This window comes from Zonotrichia leucophrys, chromosome 2, assembly GCF_028769735.1.
Source record: "Zonotrichia leucophrys gambelii isolate GWCS_2022_RI chromosome 2, RI_Zleu_2.0, whole genome shotgun sequence".
Taxonomy (NCBI): Eukaryota; Metazoa; Chordata; class Aves; order Passeriformes; family Passerellidae; genus Zonotrichia; species Zonotrichia leucophrys.
Genome location: NC_088171.1, coordinates 69,325,071 through 69,344,836, shown reverse-complemented (window position 1 = coordinate 69,344,836; position 19,766 = coordinate 69,325,071). Strand labels below are relative to the sequence as shown.

General features: G+C 49.3%; 1 protein-coding gene across 2 annotated transcripts; it reads right to left on the bottom strand.

The window, feature by feature from the left end:
* Window positions 1-202: 202 nt before the first annotated feature.
* IRF4 (interferon regulatory factor 4) lies at window positions 203-15,717 on the bottom strand. 2 transcript variants are annotated; one of them, XM_064703428.1, is made up of 9 exons: window positions 15,602-15,717; window positions 13,757-14,053; window positions 13,090-13,276; window positions 12,232-12,320; window positions 11,536-11,677; window positions 9,669-9,776; window positions 8,006-8,359; window positions 4,002-4,114; window positions 203-2,063 (listed from the first exon to the last, which is right to left on the bottom strand). In XM_064703428.1, exons 2-9 carry the CDS (start codon window positions 13,958-13,960, stop codon window positions 1,920-1,922), a joined length of 1,341 nt encoding a protein of 446 aa, XP_064559498.1. In that variant the 5' UTR covers window positions 13,961-14,053; window positions 15,602-15,717; the 3' UTR covers window positions 203-1,919. The 2 variants fall into 2 exon arrangements, with proteins under 2 accessions (XP_064559498.1, XP_064559499.1); XM_064703429.1 differs by having other exon boundaries at window positions 1,772-2,063; window positions 13,757-14,050; window positions 15,602-15,645.
* Between the last annotated feature and the right edge of the window lie 4,049 nt (window positions 15,718-19,766).

Below are 19,766 nucleotides of genomic sequence, written 5' to 3'. Positions count from 1 at the left end.
ATTTTCCTTTTTTCTGCTACCTGTGGCTAATATTGCAGACATTTCTGTAAACAAAAATCCTTACCTTTTGACCTTTCTCTGCACTTTTGGCTCAGAACAGAGTTCCCCATAGACAACCAGCAGCGCTGCCCAGGTTCACAGTGCAGAACCACACGCGTTAGATTTGTCCCACTACTGAAAACAACACATACGCACCGAGTTGGTAGGGAAATAGAATTTTATTCCAAGACGTGAGCTGAAGCAATGAGCATATGAAGCAACAACCACTAGAAAAAAAGTGAAAAACACATCAAATATTTTATGGCCCCAGTTAAGTCTGAACACAGAAGTCCCTTCCAGTAAAATGTATGTGCATGACAAAAGCACATGCGAATCTCAGATGGTCACCCAGAGCATTGCTTTTAATGTCTAAGGAAGAGGTCTCCCCTACAAAAATCTTTAAGCCAGGGAAAAAACCCTTCAAGTAACAAAGTAGAAATGATCCGTTCATTCTGCTTGGCATTGTGGAGAAGGAGGATAATATATCCCAAAAGAGTATGCATCTTTAAGATGTATAAATTCAAAGTCCCTAACACAAGTCTGCTGCCAGACCAAGTACCGTTTTTTCTTCCTCATTTAGGAAGTCAAGTGAAGTATGCCTGCTAAGCACAGGGGGATCATGCTCTGGAGTGAAACCTACTAAGACCACATGGTCTGCCTGCCAGCAAGGAAACTTCATTGACACACACACCCAGCAGACTTCTTTGTCTTTCTAACAGCACCCTACCACTGAAAGCTGCAAACTGCATCAAATTCTGCAAACATTCAAACAAGTATTTCCTTGACTGCCTTAGTACAGAAGGCTAAATGCTGCTCTCCTTGAGCTCCCCTTTCACATTCATTTCATTACCACGGGAAGAAAGCTGCAAGTGCACACAAACAGCAGAGTTGGCTCTGTCTAAGTCACTAGGGGTGACTAAGGGGTGGTGGTTATTTTAACCTGGCTTATGTATGTGACATCAAAAAGGGGTAGCTGGACCATTTCTGTGCTAGTTGCAAGGTCTGCCAACTTAATTCTGATGCATACATACATACATACATGTGTACATATATATGTGTATGTATAATGCATGCATAGTAGCTTACAATAATAAGAAAAAAACAATTTGTTTATAAACCTGCTCTTTGGGACTCTAGAATTTTAGTGGTTAATCCACTAAATCCACAGGTAATATGAGTTGAATGGTCACTCTTCTTAACACAGTACCATAAATGCATTACTTTAGAAACTACTATCATGGAGGCTAATCCAATAACAACAATGGCAGCAACAAAATTCATTGTCAGGACAAGTGTCAGTCAGACATTAAAAAAATATGTCTCTGAAGAATTGCATTGTTTTCAAAAAATACACTGAAATATTCTATACAAGAAAATAGGCATCACACTTACGAATCTAATTTTATAACCACATACATGTATTAGCTATCCTCAATAAACCATCTACATTTGCTACCCATCTACAGTAGTTACAGTTTCAAATTGGGAACACTGCAAATTTATGTACTTTCCCTGAGATCAGTAATCCAAAATAAATAGCCCTGCAAAGGTAACAGTGTAAACTCTGGATTTAAGTCTTCAGTAAGGAGCAGTCCTCAAAAGCCAAGAAGAACATTAAGCAAACGTAAACACAGCAATCATTTTGTCAGTTTTCAGTTAATTCTCAGCAACAGTGGAACCCCATGTGAGACGCAGCATCCAAATGTTGAAGACCCGTCAATTTTATTGTACAATACAGTTGTCCTAGTTGCTCACTTTCCTATCATTGTACCCCTGAATGCATCCAGCTGGGATTGTGGATGTCCAAATCGTGACCCAGATCTGCTCTTCCACTCTGCACAATCTTTACAGTGCCTGTAAAACCACTCCTTCTGAGGTTCTTACTCTTGAATAGAGGAATGGCGAATAGATGTGTGATAATCCTCTGGACTAGTCACAAGTTCTGGTAAATCATAGCCTCTCAGCAGATGTCCACTGTTTTGTTGAGCAAAGTAATACAGCTGCCTGGCAAACATTGGTTCAACCTTAAGAACAGACAAAATGTTAATCAGACATGTGACAAAACTTCACGCTCCTCATCTTAGTTATTCAGGGTGGCTTTAAGTTAAAAACAAGTTGGGGCAGAACAGTTCTGCTTCCCAGAATGGGAATACAATTTCAATGGTTTCACTAATCTCTGTTTTAAACCAGGTCTTGCCTAGCCTAGCCTAGCCCTGCTGCCAAGTGTCTCACTATCTGCACACGCTCCTTTCCTTCACCACCTTCATTATAAGGGACTGTAGCAGTGACACAAATGATGTATCAAAAATTGCAGTCCCTTAGCCAGCCCAGGTTGTGAGCAATGCCCACAGGACACACATGCCCACAGCCACTCCAAGTGTCTAAATACATGTTGAACATGCCAAAAGTCTTGTCTGCACTGCAAAGTACTTTGAGGACTTCACTTGAAATGTTGGAGCCCTCAGGTAGGCTGCGATATGTCACCAAATGACTGTGTCTGAAGTCAGATTTCAACCTAACATTTTAGGTGACTTTTGTTTCTGTTCATTCAAGCTCTGATGAGAAATTTGTTCAACCACCAAGTGGGATTTGTATGAGTTAACACTGCCTCCACTTCTGTCTCTTCAGAAACCACCATTCCCTCTCAGGGCTTTGGGCTCTGACTGTAAATATTTGAGCACAAACACCTGAAGCTCTCCTTACTCTCAGTGAAGGACAGGCTGGATTACACTTGTCCACAACCCTCTCCTGGCTGGTCAGCCAATCCCTCCATGTTAAAAGACACAGGCACTGTTTTGGAGGAAATAAATGCCAAGGTGGAGATGGGAAGGCAGTGGGACAGGTGCCCCAGGCAGCTTTCAGTGCATTACTGTTTGGTGGGATGGTAGGGTCCCACCAGCCCACAAGCCAGGACAGATCAAGAGGATGAGCAGACTGAGCAATTGGCAGAGGGGAAGCAAAGCTCTGGAAAGAGCAGGAAGTACAGGCTCACAGAGAAGATACCAGGACAAGAGATGGATAAGGGGGCTGGAGGAAGGATGGTATGAAGCAGGGATGGAAAGCTGGAAAGCCAAAATAAGAATGGGAAAACTTGAAGGAGAGTCAGGGATGGGCAACCATCTCTAACTATTCATTGCACAGCTCAGGATGGATTTGTGAGCTTCTCAACTTCCACCCCAGAGATCTGTCAGGCAGCAGTGTGGCAGCACAAAAGCTACACAGCTAAACAGAGGCCACAGCTTGTGGTAGAAATCTGACTTGGCACCCATCCTGCTACCAAAGGGGCTTTCAAAAAACTTAAAAGAGACACCAGTTTTCTTCTCAAGGATGCAGTAAGCAAAGCCCTGCCACTAGTGTGAGCATTAGCACCTCTCTTGTGGTTTTATTGGCCAATACAGCCAATTCAGAAAGTACCTGGTCTCAGTCTCCACCCTCACCCTCTCTCAGACAGCATCCCGAAACAGCAGCTTTGAGTGTGTGTGAGCTGAGGTCAGCCAGCCCATGACAGCTAGTGAACCCTGAAGCTGCACAGGCAGCCCCTGCATCCCATCAAGGGCTGAGGCAAGCCCTTGAGATGCAAGCTGGGATTCTGGAGCACCTTCAGGGCAGTGGGTGTAAAAGCACCACATCCTGCAGTGGCCAGGCAGCCCAAGCAGCTGCACAGCTGGGCTGGTGCCAACAACAGCACAGCCCAGCAGCTCCAGGTACATTTCAGCTTTAGATGGGATTTGCAACAGATCAAAAAATGCTCTGTACAGAGGGAAAATCAGGTGCTCTGCCCTACTGAGGGCTTCCAGAGAGCCCTTGGCAGATCTGGGGATTAAACCTTGCTCTGGAAAGTGCTGCATCTTCAACAATTTACCACCTCCCTCATAATCTACATGAGGCACAAAAGCCTGACTGGCAGATTCATATCCTCCAAGGAGTGTGCTTGTTTTAGGTAAGGCAGAAATCCTACTTACATGGGCTGTAATTAGTTTCCTCTGCCTCTGTGGATCTGGAAATTCTTCCCCAAAGCACAGAGCGACCTGATATCTCGGCAGTGGACGTCCATGGTGGGCAAAGGCCTGCAGCTCTGGGAAGAGAGAAAGCACCGTGCTGTGGAATAATCAGGCAAGCATCACACAGCTACTCACTCACTCCCACCACCAGCATGGGAGAGAAAAACAGAATGGCAAAAGGAAAAAAAAGTGTGGGTTGAGATAAAGACAGTTTAATGGGTAAAAAGAAACAAAGAAGACAAAACAAAGAAAAACAAGTGATGGAAAAAGCAATCACTTGTGACTGGTTGATCTACACAGGGCCAGTGCCCAAGCAACAGCAACCTCTGGCAAATTCCCCCATGCCCTGTTTTACTGCAGAACACAAGGTCATATGGCATGGAATATCCCTCAGCTGGGATTGTTGAAGCCCTGACTGTGCCCCTTGCCAGACTCTTGTCCACCCCAGACTGCAGCCTGTGAGGGCAGAGTGAGACAAGGAGAAAGCCTTGACATTGTGCTTGCACTGTGCAACATCAGCCGAACTGTCTCTGTGTTATCAGCACTGTTTAGGTCACAAATCCAAACCACAGCATCACAAGGACCACTGTGAAGAAAATTAACCCTGCTCCAGTCAAAACCAATGGAGGCCAGTAAGACAGACTTCGGGGATGACCTTGAGCACAGTGGAGAAGATAAAGTAACTCCAGGGGTTGATGAGAGAGGCCAGGAAAAAAACAAAAGGTAAGCACAAGACACTGAGTTTGGAGACCTTCCCTGGGATCAGGGGGAGCTGGTTACAACACTGCAACTCTTCTGTGTAGTTTGTCTCACGATTAATTTCATATGCACAAACCAAGAGGTCTTCCAGTCAGTACTTCTATGGGACCCTGAGAGCAGAACCCCTGGAGCAGACACCTCTGGTACCATTCAAGGGAACCATTCAAGCAGACACACAAGAGCAGCACTGAAATGGCTTGGTAGTGCCAGAGACACAAAATACTGCCAGGCCCAAAAATTAGCCACGGCCAGACTGTGACAGAGGTGAGGTCACTGCCACACTGTCTTTGTCACACTGAGGTAAGGAAGGGGAAGAGGCTCTACTTCAGCCATGTACTGAGCCAGCAAAAGAGCTTTCTGTGTCTTCTGTGCCCCTGCACTCTCTTTGCTAACCCATAACCTTGTGCAAAGTGAAATGATGAAATATTGTTATTCTAATAGTCAGTGTCCCCTGTGAAAAGTAGCAGGGGAGGCCTTTATAAGGTACTCCCACTCAGACCAGAATCTCCAGTGTTGTGGACCAAATGTTGTTGTTTTGATACTGCATTTCCATCCAGAAAAGACAAAATTCAATCTAACACAATATCCTTGCTGAACTGTGTGTTGAGTGCTGTGTTTCTACACAGATGATAGGTAAATATTCCATTTTAATTTATAGCCCTGTCCTTGCTTTCTGGAAAAAACTGCAATTAATATTAAAGCAAATGAATTATAATGAAACACCCTCCCTGCTAGAAAGGGAAAGGAGAACCTTTGAACTTCACATGACAAATGCATCTTTTCCCAAAACACACCCCTGCCATTCCTACTCTAACTGCAGGCTTTTCAGACCAAGGTGTGGATTCAGTGGCCATCCCAACCCTGGCTTGGACTACAACTCCTACTGAGAGGGCCAGTAAAACAAGTAAAGCAATGGGCAGCTTGCTTAAAACATGGAGTAAAATGTAGCTTTCCCCAAAGTCTCCCCAGAAACCCCAGAAGTATGCCATACCCTCTGGGGATAAGGCAAGAAAGAAGAGATTTTTCTGTGGAACTCTGCTTCCCTCTGTGCTGCTACAGGAGAAAGAAGGATGACCCACCCAAGGCCAATCCAGCTGATGTGCAACTTTCAACTTCCTCTTTCCCTTGCTTTACTTGGCCTCAGCAATTCTCCAAATCCTGAGTACCTGTGGGAGTGCCCATAGCACAGAGCTGGAGGAGAAAGCCCTTTCTTTCCCACCACCAGGACAACCATGGTTTGAATTCAGCCCTGCACTCCTCCAAAACCTTCTGCTGGCTCTGTTTTCCTTTCCAGGCCCAAGTGCATCATCCAACACCAAAGGGCTCCCCCCTGAGCCTCCCCAAACCCTTCCCACCTCCTGACACTCCTGCTCCAGCTGCCACTCCTTCTGTCCCACCAACTGTTCTCTGGCTGCCACTCACACTCCAAGCTCTCTTCCTCTGTTCTCCTACTCTCCACCCAGCCCAATTTACAACAATTAGCATGCATTTATCGCTCTGCACAGAGAGCATTCCCCTGCTTTCTGATTTATTGCCCCATTTTAGCTTTCTCAGCAGCAGAGGCTTCTCAGCCCAGGCCCCAGTGCTCCAGTGCAGTCTGCATTTAGGGTTCAGCTCCTCAGTGGTTCCCCAAGAGCTGTGGCTGGGGACTCATAGCACTTCTGCATCTGTCCCTTTCTCTGCTGTTCATGATTCCCTCTCTGGCAGAGATCACCTGCCTCTCTTCCCAGGGGAGTCCCAGTTTCCCAGGGTAGGGGAATCCCTGAGCTTGCTTGCAGGCTGGGACCCCAGCACATTCAATGTCAGGCCCATGGCAACTCACTTCCAAACTGCACTGAGCACCATCACATGCAAAAACTCACTTTGCACATGCCACAGACCGTGACTGCAACCACACACTTGGGTTTGCACAGGCACTGGTGCATAAGTAATTTAGGAGGGGTGAAAAATAACTATTGCTTGAGCTTATCTTTGGGGTTGGGTGTCTAAAAAGAGATGTCCTGTCAACCATTTGGAAGAACCCAGAGCACATCTAAAAAACCACCTGAGAAAAGGGAAAGGGATTTCCAAAACCATCACAAGGCACAGAATTATACATCTTTAAATTAGCATGTGATTGAAGCCCAACCCAATGCCTGACCTCAAATTCCCCTTTCTAACTGTCAATTCTCACATCTATATAAGATTTCTCTCTTTAAATGCAATTTTTTCTAGGCCGTTTCTCTAGGACAGAGTATCAACCTTGGAATATAAAGTATGCTAAAACTGATGATTTGGATTTCATTTGTTGGGGTTTTTTTAATTTTGAAAGGCATTATTCTCCTGAGAGTGTCGTGCCAGTGCTGATATCCTGTTCTAGTAATGAAACACACCAAACCATAGCAACCTAGTTCACCTCTAAGTGATGCCAGAAATATCCAGAAAGGACAAATATCTATTCCTGCTGCCCAAGCTGTCCTCTGGGACAATGACCACCTCCCACCAGTTCCTCTGAGTGGACAGCTCTCCTCTCTCTAACTGTGCAGGTGTGCTGGGAAGTGGGGATGAAGCTTTGCCCCTTCCCTTCATAGGCTGTAAGGAGAAAGCACTGTCCTAAAGCACTGCCCTGCTCCCTCTGCACTGCCTTGTGCAAAATGAGACCTTTCAGAGAGCTCTGGTGAGGTATGCACCTCCTTGCTCAGAATATCAGGCAGTCCTGAAATTCCAGAGTTTGTGAAACCCTTTTGAATTCCTAGGTATCTTTTAGACACTGGCACAGACTGAAAAGAAGGCTTGCTACTGAAATTTGCGTACTCAGGGCAAGACCTCAGGCTTGCTCTGGGTCAAGCTGAGAGGAGTGCAAGTGCAGCCCACAGACCTATCCAGGACTTAGACTAGCAAATCCAAGATGAGGATCCAGTTTTATGTGTCAATTTATGGAAAAACTATTTTGCTAGGTTCCTCCTCATGCTTCATATAGAAATGTGAGAGATTGGGTGTCACCAGCTGAGCCTCAGCTGACTCCTGCTGGTCTGTGCAGGGGCATTAATGTGCAGAGAGCAGAAATTTGTAGGATTACTCAGGATTCAAGCACCCCTTGGCTGCACTCGCCCAGAAGCATCAAGGGGCAATTCTCACTTGAATGAAAAGAGCACTGCCATAAAGCTGATTTGGACAGTGACCAGGTGACATTTCCAAAAGGACATCAAAGCCCCAGTGGGAATTACCTGCTAAGAAGCGCTGAGTGTCGAAGAGTTTGCACGTTTGGTCCCGCTCCAGCTTGTTGGGTCGGTCACTGCAGAGCGCCATCGGCCCATCCCAGTAGATCCTGCTTTGGCAAAGTCTCTTAGCGTAGAGGCCATCAGGTGCCATCCACAGGATTACTCCTCGCTCCAGGTGGCTCAGCAGTTTCTCTATGTTCTTCCTCTGGCCATTATCCTCTGGATAAGGGAAGACAACTTGGTCCAGGCTGCTGACCTCGTAGCTTTGGCCATGGGATATCCTGCAGCCCTCAGGGCTGGAAGTTGTCACCTCCTTCACCAGTATTTCACGGTAGTACAAGCAGATGTGGAGTCGGCAGTCTAGGAGGAGAAACAAACAGACAAACAAAAAACAATCCCTGTGATAAATCAGCACGGATGTTTAATGTTTCACATCTGTGCTAAGGCCAAGAGACAAGTTTGCATAAGATTTCTGAGCCCAGCGGTCAGCACCACCCAGAACGTCATATTAGTCAAAAAAATAAAAAAAATATAAATACTAAAATTTTAGGGACACGGTAGCATTAATGCTCTCTCATCTTATTAAAAGGGCTACTGATGCATGGGAATTTCGTAGAACTAAAATCCCACCAAGTTCACATTTCCATTTAAAAGGAAAAATCTGCACAGAAAAAGTTGATGTTGGTCACATTTTCCAAGCTCACGTCACAATTAAACCCACTGGCTCAGTACACTTCCTCAGATTTAACAAGGAAGTAGCTGTGTTTCCCCCCAGACTTTGCATAGAAAAGGCTCCTGCACAGGGGACCTGCAAAGCTGCACTCATCTGCCCCGAGAGAAGCAACTGCTGGCTCCAGCTCCAACAGGGCTGTGCCCAAAATCCCCTGCCTTGCTTTCAAATGGCCATTTGGTCCACTTGGCTGACTCCTATGAATTCACACAGCACTGAAAAAATATATATAGTACACACATGTGTGTACAGTGTATGCTCACACACACACACAGACACACACATCTACACACCCACACTGCCCCTGACTCAGGAGAGCAATCCCACCTAAGAATCCCACCAAGCAGCACTCTACAGGTCTATCCACTATCTCCATGAAAAGCACATTCCCACACCTTTTCCCAGAATTACTCAGAAAGTCCCCCAGCATCCAGACATCTACAAACCTGGCTGAAACAACTTCCCTTTTCTTTCCTGAATGTCTTTTTTTTTTTCCCCCACCAGGAATACCAAAGCAGAGCAAAGCCAGATGGCACCAACAGGAGCACTACAAGCACTACCAATTTTGGGGAGGGTTCTCCCAAATGAAACCCTGAGCCTGAAGTCATTGACACTCCTAAATTGCCAAACTCCCCGGGGAAGGCCTGATGTGGTGTCTCCCCAAAGCAACCCAGCACTAACACCACAAGCCAGCCATGCACTTCCATAAGCCTTAACCACCTCCATCCCTTAGAGCTGGGGCTGGAAGTGCTTAAGTATCCTGGAAAGCAGACTTACAACCACACACCCAAATTCACTCATTAAAGAGGATTAACTTTCTTTTTTTCTCTTCTTCTTTCCTTTAATCTGAAAGGAGAGATGGTGCCTGGGCAAGGCAGAAGGGGGAGTCTCCTGCCAAGTCTGGGGGGTTCTGGAAGCCTGGGGGGTTCTGGACCTTACCTGAGAGAGCGAGGGCTTCGCCAGACCTTATGCTTGGCTCAATCGGGATGCCAGGAGTCTGGGACTCAGGAGGAGCACAAGCATAAAAGGTTCCTGTCACCTGACAACCTGTTTTCACAAACAAAAGTCAGTGACAGAGGCCTAAATCCTAGAGGAAAAGCTAAGGCAGAGATCACAGCAATGCAAAAGTGAGTTTTCCCTGGCCCCAACAGGAACTCTCTCTCTCTTTCCCCTTCTTCTTAAAAAGGTCCAATTTCCCAATTCCTCCAGGCAGGCCAACTCTACCAATCACTCCAGATGTTACCTGGACTATATTTTCAATTGGATCTGCATGAAACAATCCCTTTGTGTTTCTATATTCCCCCTTGTCCTTTTCCTTACTTAACATGTTATTCCATTGAAGAAATAATTTACATTTTTAACTAGACTAAAGTGCTCCTAAAAGTCACCTGCATGAAACAATCCATATTTCCAAAAAACTCTACTTATGATGGGTATAACAATAAAGCTGGGATTAACACTGTTTAAATGTAGGTGAAGAAAAATTGTGCAGCAGAAGATTATTAGGGTTTATTAGCAGAACTACTATTTAGAACTACTAAACTGTTCCAACAGATGCCTTTGAGTAGGTGGATTTTACCATGGACAACTGATGTTTTTCCTGTTTATTAATGCCAATAAAAGTCTTTGGAGGATGATGCAAGTGACTGGCAGACAAGAACACTTTACCTTTCCCAGTGGCAAAACTCACCACAATCAGGAGCTGGAGTAACTGGGATAAAAAACACCCACCATCTCTTGATGCATTTTATAGCCCAGTGAGAAACACAGTATCAACCCTAACAACAGCCTACAAATTCAGCAAAGGATCCAAATGTGTGCAAGTGCTGCGGAGGATGTACTTCAGGGCAGAGCTCATTCTGCTTGCTTGATTTTTTTATTAGCAAATAACTGAGCTAAAGAGCAAAACATTCTGCCTAATAATTCCAATATACTGCCAGTAAAGTTGCAGTGCACTGAGTATTTACTTTTTAGCAGACCCAAAGATTTCTCTGCATCAAAACCAGGAGAAAGCTGTCCTCTGAAAATATAGCACCTACTCCAAGGGTCCTTTCTTGCTTTCCATCCTTTCCTGCCCTTCTGAACCAGGTGGTTCTCACAAAGCAAATGCCTGCATCCTCAGGTGAGTTACCCTGCAAGGGTCTACAGCACGCAGTTCCCTTTCTCTTATGTTTTATTCCCTGCAAGCTTCAGCACTGCCAATTTTCACAGTTTGGGCCTTTTCCTACAGATGCAGAGCTTGGAAAGCCATGATTGTGTTAGGCTCTGGTACTGCGAGATCTTTGGGGAAGGAAACATTCCTTTATTCTGTTTCTGCTGTACCAGCCCCAAGAGAGTCTCAATCCATGACAAGTTGTCCCACTGCCACAGCACTAAAATAAAGTAATAATTCTAGCTTTCCCCTAGGGAAAATAATGTCAGTCTAACCCACAAGGCTGGAGGGAAAACCTCACTGGTGTATGCCTCAGAATGTCCAAAATCAGAGAGAAAAGCTAAAGAACATATGTTCCCATTTGGGGTTTTTGTGAGGGCTGGTTGCCTGCTTTATTGCTCAGGGCTTTTGAGACAGCTGAGGACTTTTGGGGGCTGATTTCTATCAATGCAGAGAACTGCACAGCCCACACACCACACGCACAGTGGCAGTGGATGCAAGAGCCAGGACAAAGGTGGCTCCCTTTCAAGGGAACCCAGCACTCCTCTACATCCACATCTGTTAATTCCAAAGCCACAAATAACGCGCCTGAGGAATCTGGGGTCCCTCCAGGTCGCCAGCCTCAGCAAGCAGCCCCGAACAGGGGTGTCTTACCGTTCTCACAGGCAGGCCCTTGCCAGTGATGGCCGCGAGCGGCGAAGGGGATGCTGGCGCACTGGTACGGAATGTCGGGATGCGGCTGCTCCGGGGCAAACTCCCTCCAGTTCCGCTCGTGGGGCACCATGTAGTTCGGCACCTACTCGATTTAATGAGGCATTCTTTCAGCAGGCAGCTGTCACAACTACTGTTATGCATTGCATCGGCTTTCTCATCTCAGCTCCTTGATTTTCCCTGCCAAAGCCCGCGGAGGTCCGAGCCGTGCCCAGGCTGCGCGGATGGCACTTGGCCACCGCCACCAGTGAGGCTCTCAAACGAGCTTCTCTCCACTGGTGTAAATAATAAGAGGAGTGGAATGACAAAAGGCAGTCAAAGCACTGCTGGTAAATGTCTGCTTGAAAGAGCAAGGCTTCATTGGGTGCTCGCAATCTGGCACCAAGAGAATGGCAGTGCACTAGGAGCTGCTGTCCCACAGAAAAGAGCTATTACTCTGGGATAAACAACACCAAGGGAAATCAATTGCCCTGTGGCCTCCTCTGACATTAGAAAAGTTGCTTCTCAATTTCCCAGTTCTCATAATGAAGTTTCTTCGCAGGGAGAACCTGAGAGCCCCCCCAGCAAGGACAGACATAGCACAGAAATTGTGCTGTTCAGTGCAGAGGCACCAATCAAAACACTCAACTATTGCCATACCTGGGATGGTAGTGCAGTGTAAGGAGATGTTATTGGAAAGGGATGGTTCATCATCAATGGCTGTTCCTCCATGCTGATCTGTTTTGCACCTGTGTTCACCAGAGGGATGAAAATAAATTATGTCAACCACATCTTAAGGAAATCCGAAATCGGCACAATAAAGGCAAATCCATACAACCTGCCACTGAACAGAGAGAGGACCAAAATGCCTTCCACTGCCCACTTGGGCTGGATTCCCTGGCCCCCCTGGGGCAGCCTGTCCCTCTGGGCTCTGCAGTGCCCCACAGCACAGTGTGTCCCAGCCTAGTGCACAGTGATGCCAAGCCTTTCCTCTCACAGGCCCTGCCTGGCACCAGGGCCTTCTTGGAAAGCAGGCATGGCCCTGCCCCTGCCCTGGAGGCTGCAGGCTGGGCATCCCTCACTCCCAGCTCTTTCCCCCCAAGGCAGTTACCTACAGTCTGCCCCAAAATTGCTCTTCCCTGTATTCAGAACCTAGATCCAGCATGCAATTTTTATTTGCTTTTTTTGCCTGTCCCTTGAGCCGCCTGCTTGGCTCTCACTACACAGAACTGGCAGGGAGGCTCCAGCTAAAAGAGCAATTCCTCCAGTGATGTGCAGGCGCCTGTCTGCATCTTCCTGCAGGGGCTCCCTCTCAGTGCTCCAGCTCAAACGCCAGCAGTCCTCCTGCAGACACAGCCTCTCAAGTCACAGAACAAGCTGCACTTGAGCCCTCATTTTGGTCCCTTAAAAGACTTAAAAAGGCTGCAGGGTCATTCCAGAAAAGCACACTTCAGTCCTCATATGCTTGCAATGAGACATTTTCACATTCTGTTACACAGGGAATTTGAGATGCTTTACCTTTTTTGGCTCCTTCTGGCACTATTCTGTACACTTTATAGGGATCTGAGATGTCCAGCTGGCTTCTCTCCACCAGTTCTTCAAAGTCATTGCTCTTGTTCAAAGCACACCTTAATCTTGTCTTCCAGGTAGGGGGATCTGGTTTATCAATGCCCTCTCTGAACTTTCCTTTAAAAAGAGCCCAAGCCTGGAAACATTTCAGATAATCAAAAGAGCAAGAAAATGGAAAAAAAAAAAGGAAGAAAAAAAAAGAAAAAAAAAAAAGAATCAAGTACAAGGCATAATGCTTGAAACAGCATACAGCGTGTGTGCTTACGTGTGTGTGTGCTTACATGTGCATGAATTGTTCATGAATTTACTCCCCACAGGTTTAGGCTAAAAAATAGCAGCATGGTAGGGTACAAAAAACAGTTTAGTGGGCATAAGAAAGGGGAATGAATGTGGAAACAGATGTGCTGTGGTCCCAGAAGCATTTAGCTCCACGCAGAGAACTGGGGAATGGTGGCTGTCCCACAAGCACAGGGACACCAGGGCACATCCAGGCAGTGCCCAGCACAGCCAAGCAGCAGAAGCAGCCTGCAGAGGCAGGTGGCAAGGACGGGATGGTGAGGAGCATCCCTCCTGCCCTGCCAGCGCTCCACCATCCCCAGCCCAGGCTGAGCCTCACCTTGAACAGGGCGGCGTCCTCCTCGCGGTTGTAGTCCTGCTTGCCAGCGTGCTTCCAGGGGATGCGGAAGATGCTCTTCTCGTCGTTCTCCCACACCAGCCCCGGGTACTTGCCGCTGTCTATCTGGTCGATCAGCCACTGGCGCAGTTTCCCATTGCCGCAGCTCACCGAGTTCATCCCGCACTCGCCCGGCTCCAAGTTCATGCCACTCCTGTCACAGGTTGGGCGCGGGGTTTCGGGGTGCCCCACCAAGCTGGCCTCTCCACGCAGGTCCAAGCACCGGCTCTCTGGGAGCTGCTGAGGAGGGGGAAATGGGCAGGATGTGGGGAGAGGCCAACCCACAGGCTGAGCACTGGGCTAAGTCCCCACCAGCGGTGCCCAGTGCCTGGTGCCACACACACCGCACCGAACACGGCGCGCTGGGGGCCCTGGGGCCCCGGGAAGCACGGTACAGAGCCTCAGGAAACCGGGCACAGCCCCCCACGGCCCTCCCCAGGCACTGCCTGTGCTGCAGACTCTGACAGACTTCCCCCTGTCCCGATGCTGTTATGCATGAACACACATCGGTCGTTGAAATTTTTGTTGTAAGGGACTTCAGGCACAGCTCTCTTGTCCTGCTGAGAGTTCAAGTGGGAGTTTACTTTTCAACCAAACTAGTTAAAAATCACATTAAAATAGGTTTGCATATGATGGTTTGCCTATCAGACATGTCATGCACACGATTCAGAGGGCTTCACACACAGTTATGGTTTACATGGCATCTATCTATAACACCACAGCAGCTTCCACAAGCTCCCTTCAGCAAGACACACTTGAACACATGATGTCCTATACATATCTACCCCTCCAACTGCTCCCAGCACGCACACATGGCAACATTCAAATCTATGCGCTGCATATACCTAAAAGTGGAAAGGCAGCAGCCCACAGAGCCCGGCATCAGGGCACTCACGTCCCGAGGGACGTGGGAGCTGGCAGCCCAGCCCACCACACGGGCCCCAGAGCCGCCCGCAGGCGCGCACGGAGCGCGGCGCGGCTCCGCAGGGATGGGAACGCGCCGGGAAGGGCGAACTCCGGGACACCGGCACCAGGGATGGGGACCTGGCGTCAGGTTCGCCTCACCGACCTCGAAAATGCTTGAATGCCCGAAATCCTAGTTTGGTGGGTTCCCGCTCCACTCCCCTACAACATCTAACAAAATTAAGCGATTCCTCACCAGGGATCTTTGCCTCTACCCACGGGGAGCCGCTCCGAGACCCTCGCCCGACAGGCGCACACTACTGCGGGTAGATGGGCAGCACCGCTCCGCACCCCTTACACCCCTCCGAGGGGCAGCATCCCCCCGCACACCGAACCTGCTCCCTCGGCATCTCCCTCGCACATGGCGCGTCCGAGGGGATGGGGCGCGTTCGGGACCTCGGCTCCCCAGCGCGGAGCCCGCAGGAGTCCGTGAGAAGACCCCCAAAAAGTCGCTTTCCCCCCTTTCACTGTGCACGGAGCGCATCCCTCCCACACATTCCCGCGTCCCTTCCGAGGGCAGCGGGAACCGGCCGGGCTGGGGCCGGTGCGCGCCCTCACCTCGGGAGCAGATAACGGGCGGGTGTTGTTTCTTTTGCTTCAAATTAAGGAAAAAATAGAATGAGGCGGGGGGAGAAATAAAAGGGGAAAGAAAGAAGGAAAAAAAAAGAGGCACCGGGTTCGCTCGGGTGCCGACACGGAGCCACAGGAGAAGCGCGCACCGGGGGAAGCCGAGGCGCCCGCACCACCCGCACCGCCCACCCCGCCCGGAGCACCGAGCCCGGCGGGGCTGCCCGGGGGTCCCGAGCTCGGCCGCCCCTCGCTTACCTCCGTCACCGCGCCGGGAGCGGGCAGGGCCGCCGGCTGCGGGGGCTGCTGAGACGGGGCGCGGAGCGACTGGGCCGACGGCACCGGGAAGTTTCTTTATATGATGGAGGGCGTCGTGCCGGGCGGGGGGAGGCGGGCCCGGGGGTGGAGCCGGCCGAGGGGAGCGGGCCTCGGCGAGCTGGAAAACATCTGAGCAGTGACACATAGCCATTGCTGGTAAACACGGTGCGGGCGGGCGGGCGTGCAGCCCGGCGCCCTCCTCGTCCGCGCTGGCTTGGGTTTTTTTAAATCTTTACAGACAGACGCACGTACATAAATAGCCCAGGGAAACTCCTACCAGTGAGAGCCGGGCGAATTTTCCTGTAAAGACCCAGCTCGCTACACCCACCAGAACCGTCCTAGACGGCGCCGGCCGGGCCCCCGGGATGCTCGGGGAGACGCGGGGGCATCCGCGCACCAGCCCACGCCGTGCCCGGGTCGGTGCCCCCGGCCGGCACCCTCTGCCCCCCAGCCCCTCTTTGCTCGGGCCCGGATCGCGGGGTGGGATGAGACACACACCCGCCTCCTTCCCCCCAGGGCTCGGCTCTCCCCGTCCAGCTCGCTCCGTGCTTGGCAGCCCGAAAGGTGTGATCAGCTGGGGGGCAAAATGGGGGGACACCAGCGGCGCCGGTCCCGGAGGCAACGAGCCCCGACGGGGCGGCAGCGGGGACAGCCACCAGCCCGGGGACAGCCACCAGCCCCGGGACAGCCACCAACCGCGGGGACAGCCACCAGCCCCCGGATAGCCACCAACCGCGGGGACAGCCACCAGCCCGGGGACAGTCACCAGCCCCGGGACAGCCACCAGCCCCGGGGACAGCCACCAGCCTGGGGACAGCCACCAGCCCCCCGGGAGCGGCTCCCTCCCCGCTGGGCCAGGGCACGCTGCCTCCGCAAAGCCCATCCTGAGGCGCCAGGGCTGAACCCCGCCTGCCCTCGGAGCCTCCTGCCCCACCGTGGTGGTTGAAGGAGCGAACTCCGGGCTCCCATGAAAGTTTCTGCCGCCTCTCGGGTTTCAAGCACGTGTGTCGGGGTGGCACGGCACTCTGGTTTTGGTCTGCCCTAACGTCACCAGCGCCCTTCCATCCACATCCTCTCTGTGCAACGTCTCAGGTCACAGAATCTGTCACCACGCTGCGCCGGAGGTTTAGGATATTAATTGCAAATCTTCAACGCCATCTTCTGAAATTTAAATGTAATTATCGCCGCGTTCGGAGGGAGAAGTGAGAAGTGCAGGCGTTTTCAGGTATTGTGTTTGTAACACACCATCCATCCTCCAAAAAAAGCATTGGCAGGGCCAGTATGAAATCCTTTCAGTCATGAGCCAAAGCACCTTTGGAACATTTGGAATGCCTCTTTGACATTGGATGTGACTGCTACCATAAATCAAGACAAGTAACCACAGCTTTACCAAAAGGCATCTGAAAGACTTACTAGAAATCCAACTTCAATTTGCAGGGCTAAGACTATGTGGTACTCAGGGTCCCAGCTGAAATTTCACTAAGTATAAAACCCTCTTGAAATATATCGCTGTAAAAGAAATACTCCTCATATCTTCTGTTTTGTGGTTTTTAAACCGGGAAATTTGGGACCAGGGTGAAACATGCAGACTGGACCTGCACTAGGTCAAATCCTTCATGAGAAAAATAAAAATCTTCTTTCTCAAATACTGGAGAATATTAAAAACAAAAAAATAGCTGTTCTTGTCCAAAGAAATCCCTGTATAGATGCAGAGGTAAGTTGCATGTCAAGAGAAGATAAAGTCAGTCATAAAATCCCCAGAGAGTACCTATGTAGGAAATTACCTGGCTGGGAGTTTGGCTGCTTTGCAGCAAGAAGTCTATTAGAAAACTGCCTCCAGTTGCCTAAATGTAAGAGGAGATGATTAAAGCCAGACCCCTATATGCACACTCAACCTTTGCAAATCAGTCCTCTCATGAGTAAGACATTCTAATCTCACTAGCTTTGCTGACTTCTTTACCCAGTGTTTCTGGACATCCTACATCCATTTCCATTTAGGATGGCAAAAATATGTAGGACCACCATTTTGGTCTGCAAAGCAGAAAGCTCTGATCAACACCTCAGCTGTGGTGTCCCCATTAAATGCTGCATCTCTGGGTGCTTTTTGCATATCCCAAGAGACTATTCCTCCCTAACCAGCCTTGCTAGCAACACAAACACTCCAGCACCTCACAGCCTGGCCTGTTCATCCATTTCTGGTGTTTTCCACACCATTGTGAGTGTCTGACTCTACAAACCTTACCGAAAAGCCCTGCTGCCTTCATGAAAGTTTTCTGAGTTAATGCCTGAAGTCCTCTTGTGAAAATGCTCTTGCTGCTGTTTAACCACGGCAGTCACTGCCGGGCCCCCTGTTTTTCACACTCTTAAGGTCACACTGACTAAAGGCATGCCAGGAAAAGTGACTGTTTCTTCTCAACAGTCTCTAGCAAGCCCTCAGTGCACAAAAAGATGGCTTCTGCTTTCACCAAACCCCTCTGAAGTCCCAGCTGATTCACCTGGGAATTGCACACAAGGTACAAAAGCAAAGAGAGACAGATGTCGTGTCAGAGCAGCTCTCTGAAGTGAGTCCCTACAGAAAGGGGCAGTGCAGAGCCATGGAGGACACATATCAAATGCTCTTGCACCCAGCAGTTTACTCCTCCTTTCCTTCAGGAAGGTTTTCCTCCCTCTCTGGGTACAAAGGCTCTCCTGTCTCCCTAAAATACCACTGGGTGAACTCAGTCCCTAAGCCAAACAGGAACCTGTTGTCCCCTGTATGCCAGGGACCATAAGTTTGGCAGCAGAGACCTTTTGTTGGACTGTGGCTTGTTCAGGGGCTCCCTCTGCACCAGAGACCGAGAAATCCCCTCCCTTGGGCATCAGCACAGGGGGAGTTCCACGGTGCAGAAGAGGAACCTGCAGAGTGGAGTGAGGGGTGCCCACTCTGTGGCACTGCTCTGCCCTGGGCTGGGAGGGCTGTCCTGGCTGTCCTGGGCTGTCCTGGCTGCCCTGGCTGTCCTGGGCTGTCCTGGCTGTCCTGGCTGTCCTGGCTGTCCTGGCTGCCCTGGCATTCCATCTACACGTGGGAGTTTGCTCATGGGGGCAGCTCCTGGTGCCCAGCAAAGGTCTGGCCCTCTGCACTGTGGCTGCAGCCCGGAGCAGACCCACCAGTGAGCAGGATGTCTCCTCTCAAGTGGAGAACCCGACCAGGGCTCTTCAGGAGCCCAGCAAACCTTGGGCTGAAGCCCTTTGACAAATGACATTGGTAAAAGTATTTTCAGAAGTGCATTAAGCTCCTAAAAGTATTTTTGGAAAGCCCACAGCTACCTGTGTACACCTTTAGCTGTCCCAAACCTGTTCCCCAAGATGGAGGTTGCTGGTGGCACAGGTTTCTACCATGGGGTTTTCATCCCTCAGAAGTCCTTGCCAATCCCTGGTTGCAAGTCCCTGTGGAATGATGTCCTCCATGGGCCAGAGCAGCAGCACAGCTCAGACTCAAACAGGAGCACTGTTAAAGCCTCCCAACACCACTCTTCAGTCAGCAGCTCTGAGGCGTGGGGTTGAGTTCAGAAGTGATTCATACATCCGAAATATGTCTGTGGATGTAACTGAATGAATTCAGAGACACTGGGGATATTTGGGGCAGATTTCTGATTACTTTGGTTTATTCCAGCAAAGCACCTGCTCTGCAAGCAGTCTAACATGGTTCAAAGAAAAAGAAAAAACAATTTTACGCATCTTTTATTGTAGCAACTTCAACTCCTGGTGTCATAAGAGCTGCATTCTTGTTTTGGAAGGGTATTTGCAGTTCCTCCATTTGAAACAGTGACTCCTAAACCAGTATTAGTCAGTTATATATTTTCCATAATGCTAATTGCAGAGACATTTTAAACTACTAGAAACAAAGCAAACTGACAAGCATTGTTATATGCCTTTTAAGCAGAAGAGCCTCACAGCCCAGTTGACATTATTTTAGGTGGATTTGGTGGATGTATTCTTTTGTTTTCCTGTACTTCCCCTCTCCTTCATAGCCAACAATATTTCAAACCAATTCCCATTAGGCTGCTTTCATGCCTCTGTACATCAGCCAGTGCATGGGACTGAAAGAGCCCTCACTGCCTGTCCT

Bases quoted from the DNA above. Each gene is read 5' to 3' on its own strand.
- IRF4 (XM_064703428.1), bottom strand. From the start codon at position 13,960: ATGAACTTGGAGCCGGGCGAGTGCGGGATGAACTCGGTGAGCTGCGGC. The intron at 13,277-13,756 runs GTGAGGCTCAGC...AAATGTTTCCAG, and splicing joins AGGACGCCGCCCTGTTCAAG to GCTTGGGCTCTTTTTAAAGG. The intron at 4,115-8,005 runs GTAATTCCCACT...CTCTCTTCCCAG, and splicing joins CACTCAGCGCTTCTTAGCAG to AGCTGCAGGCCTTTGCCCAC.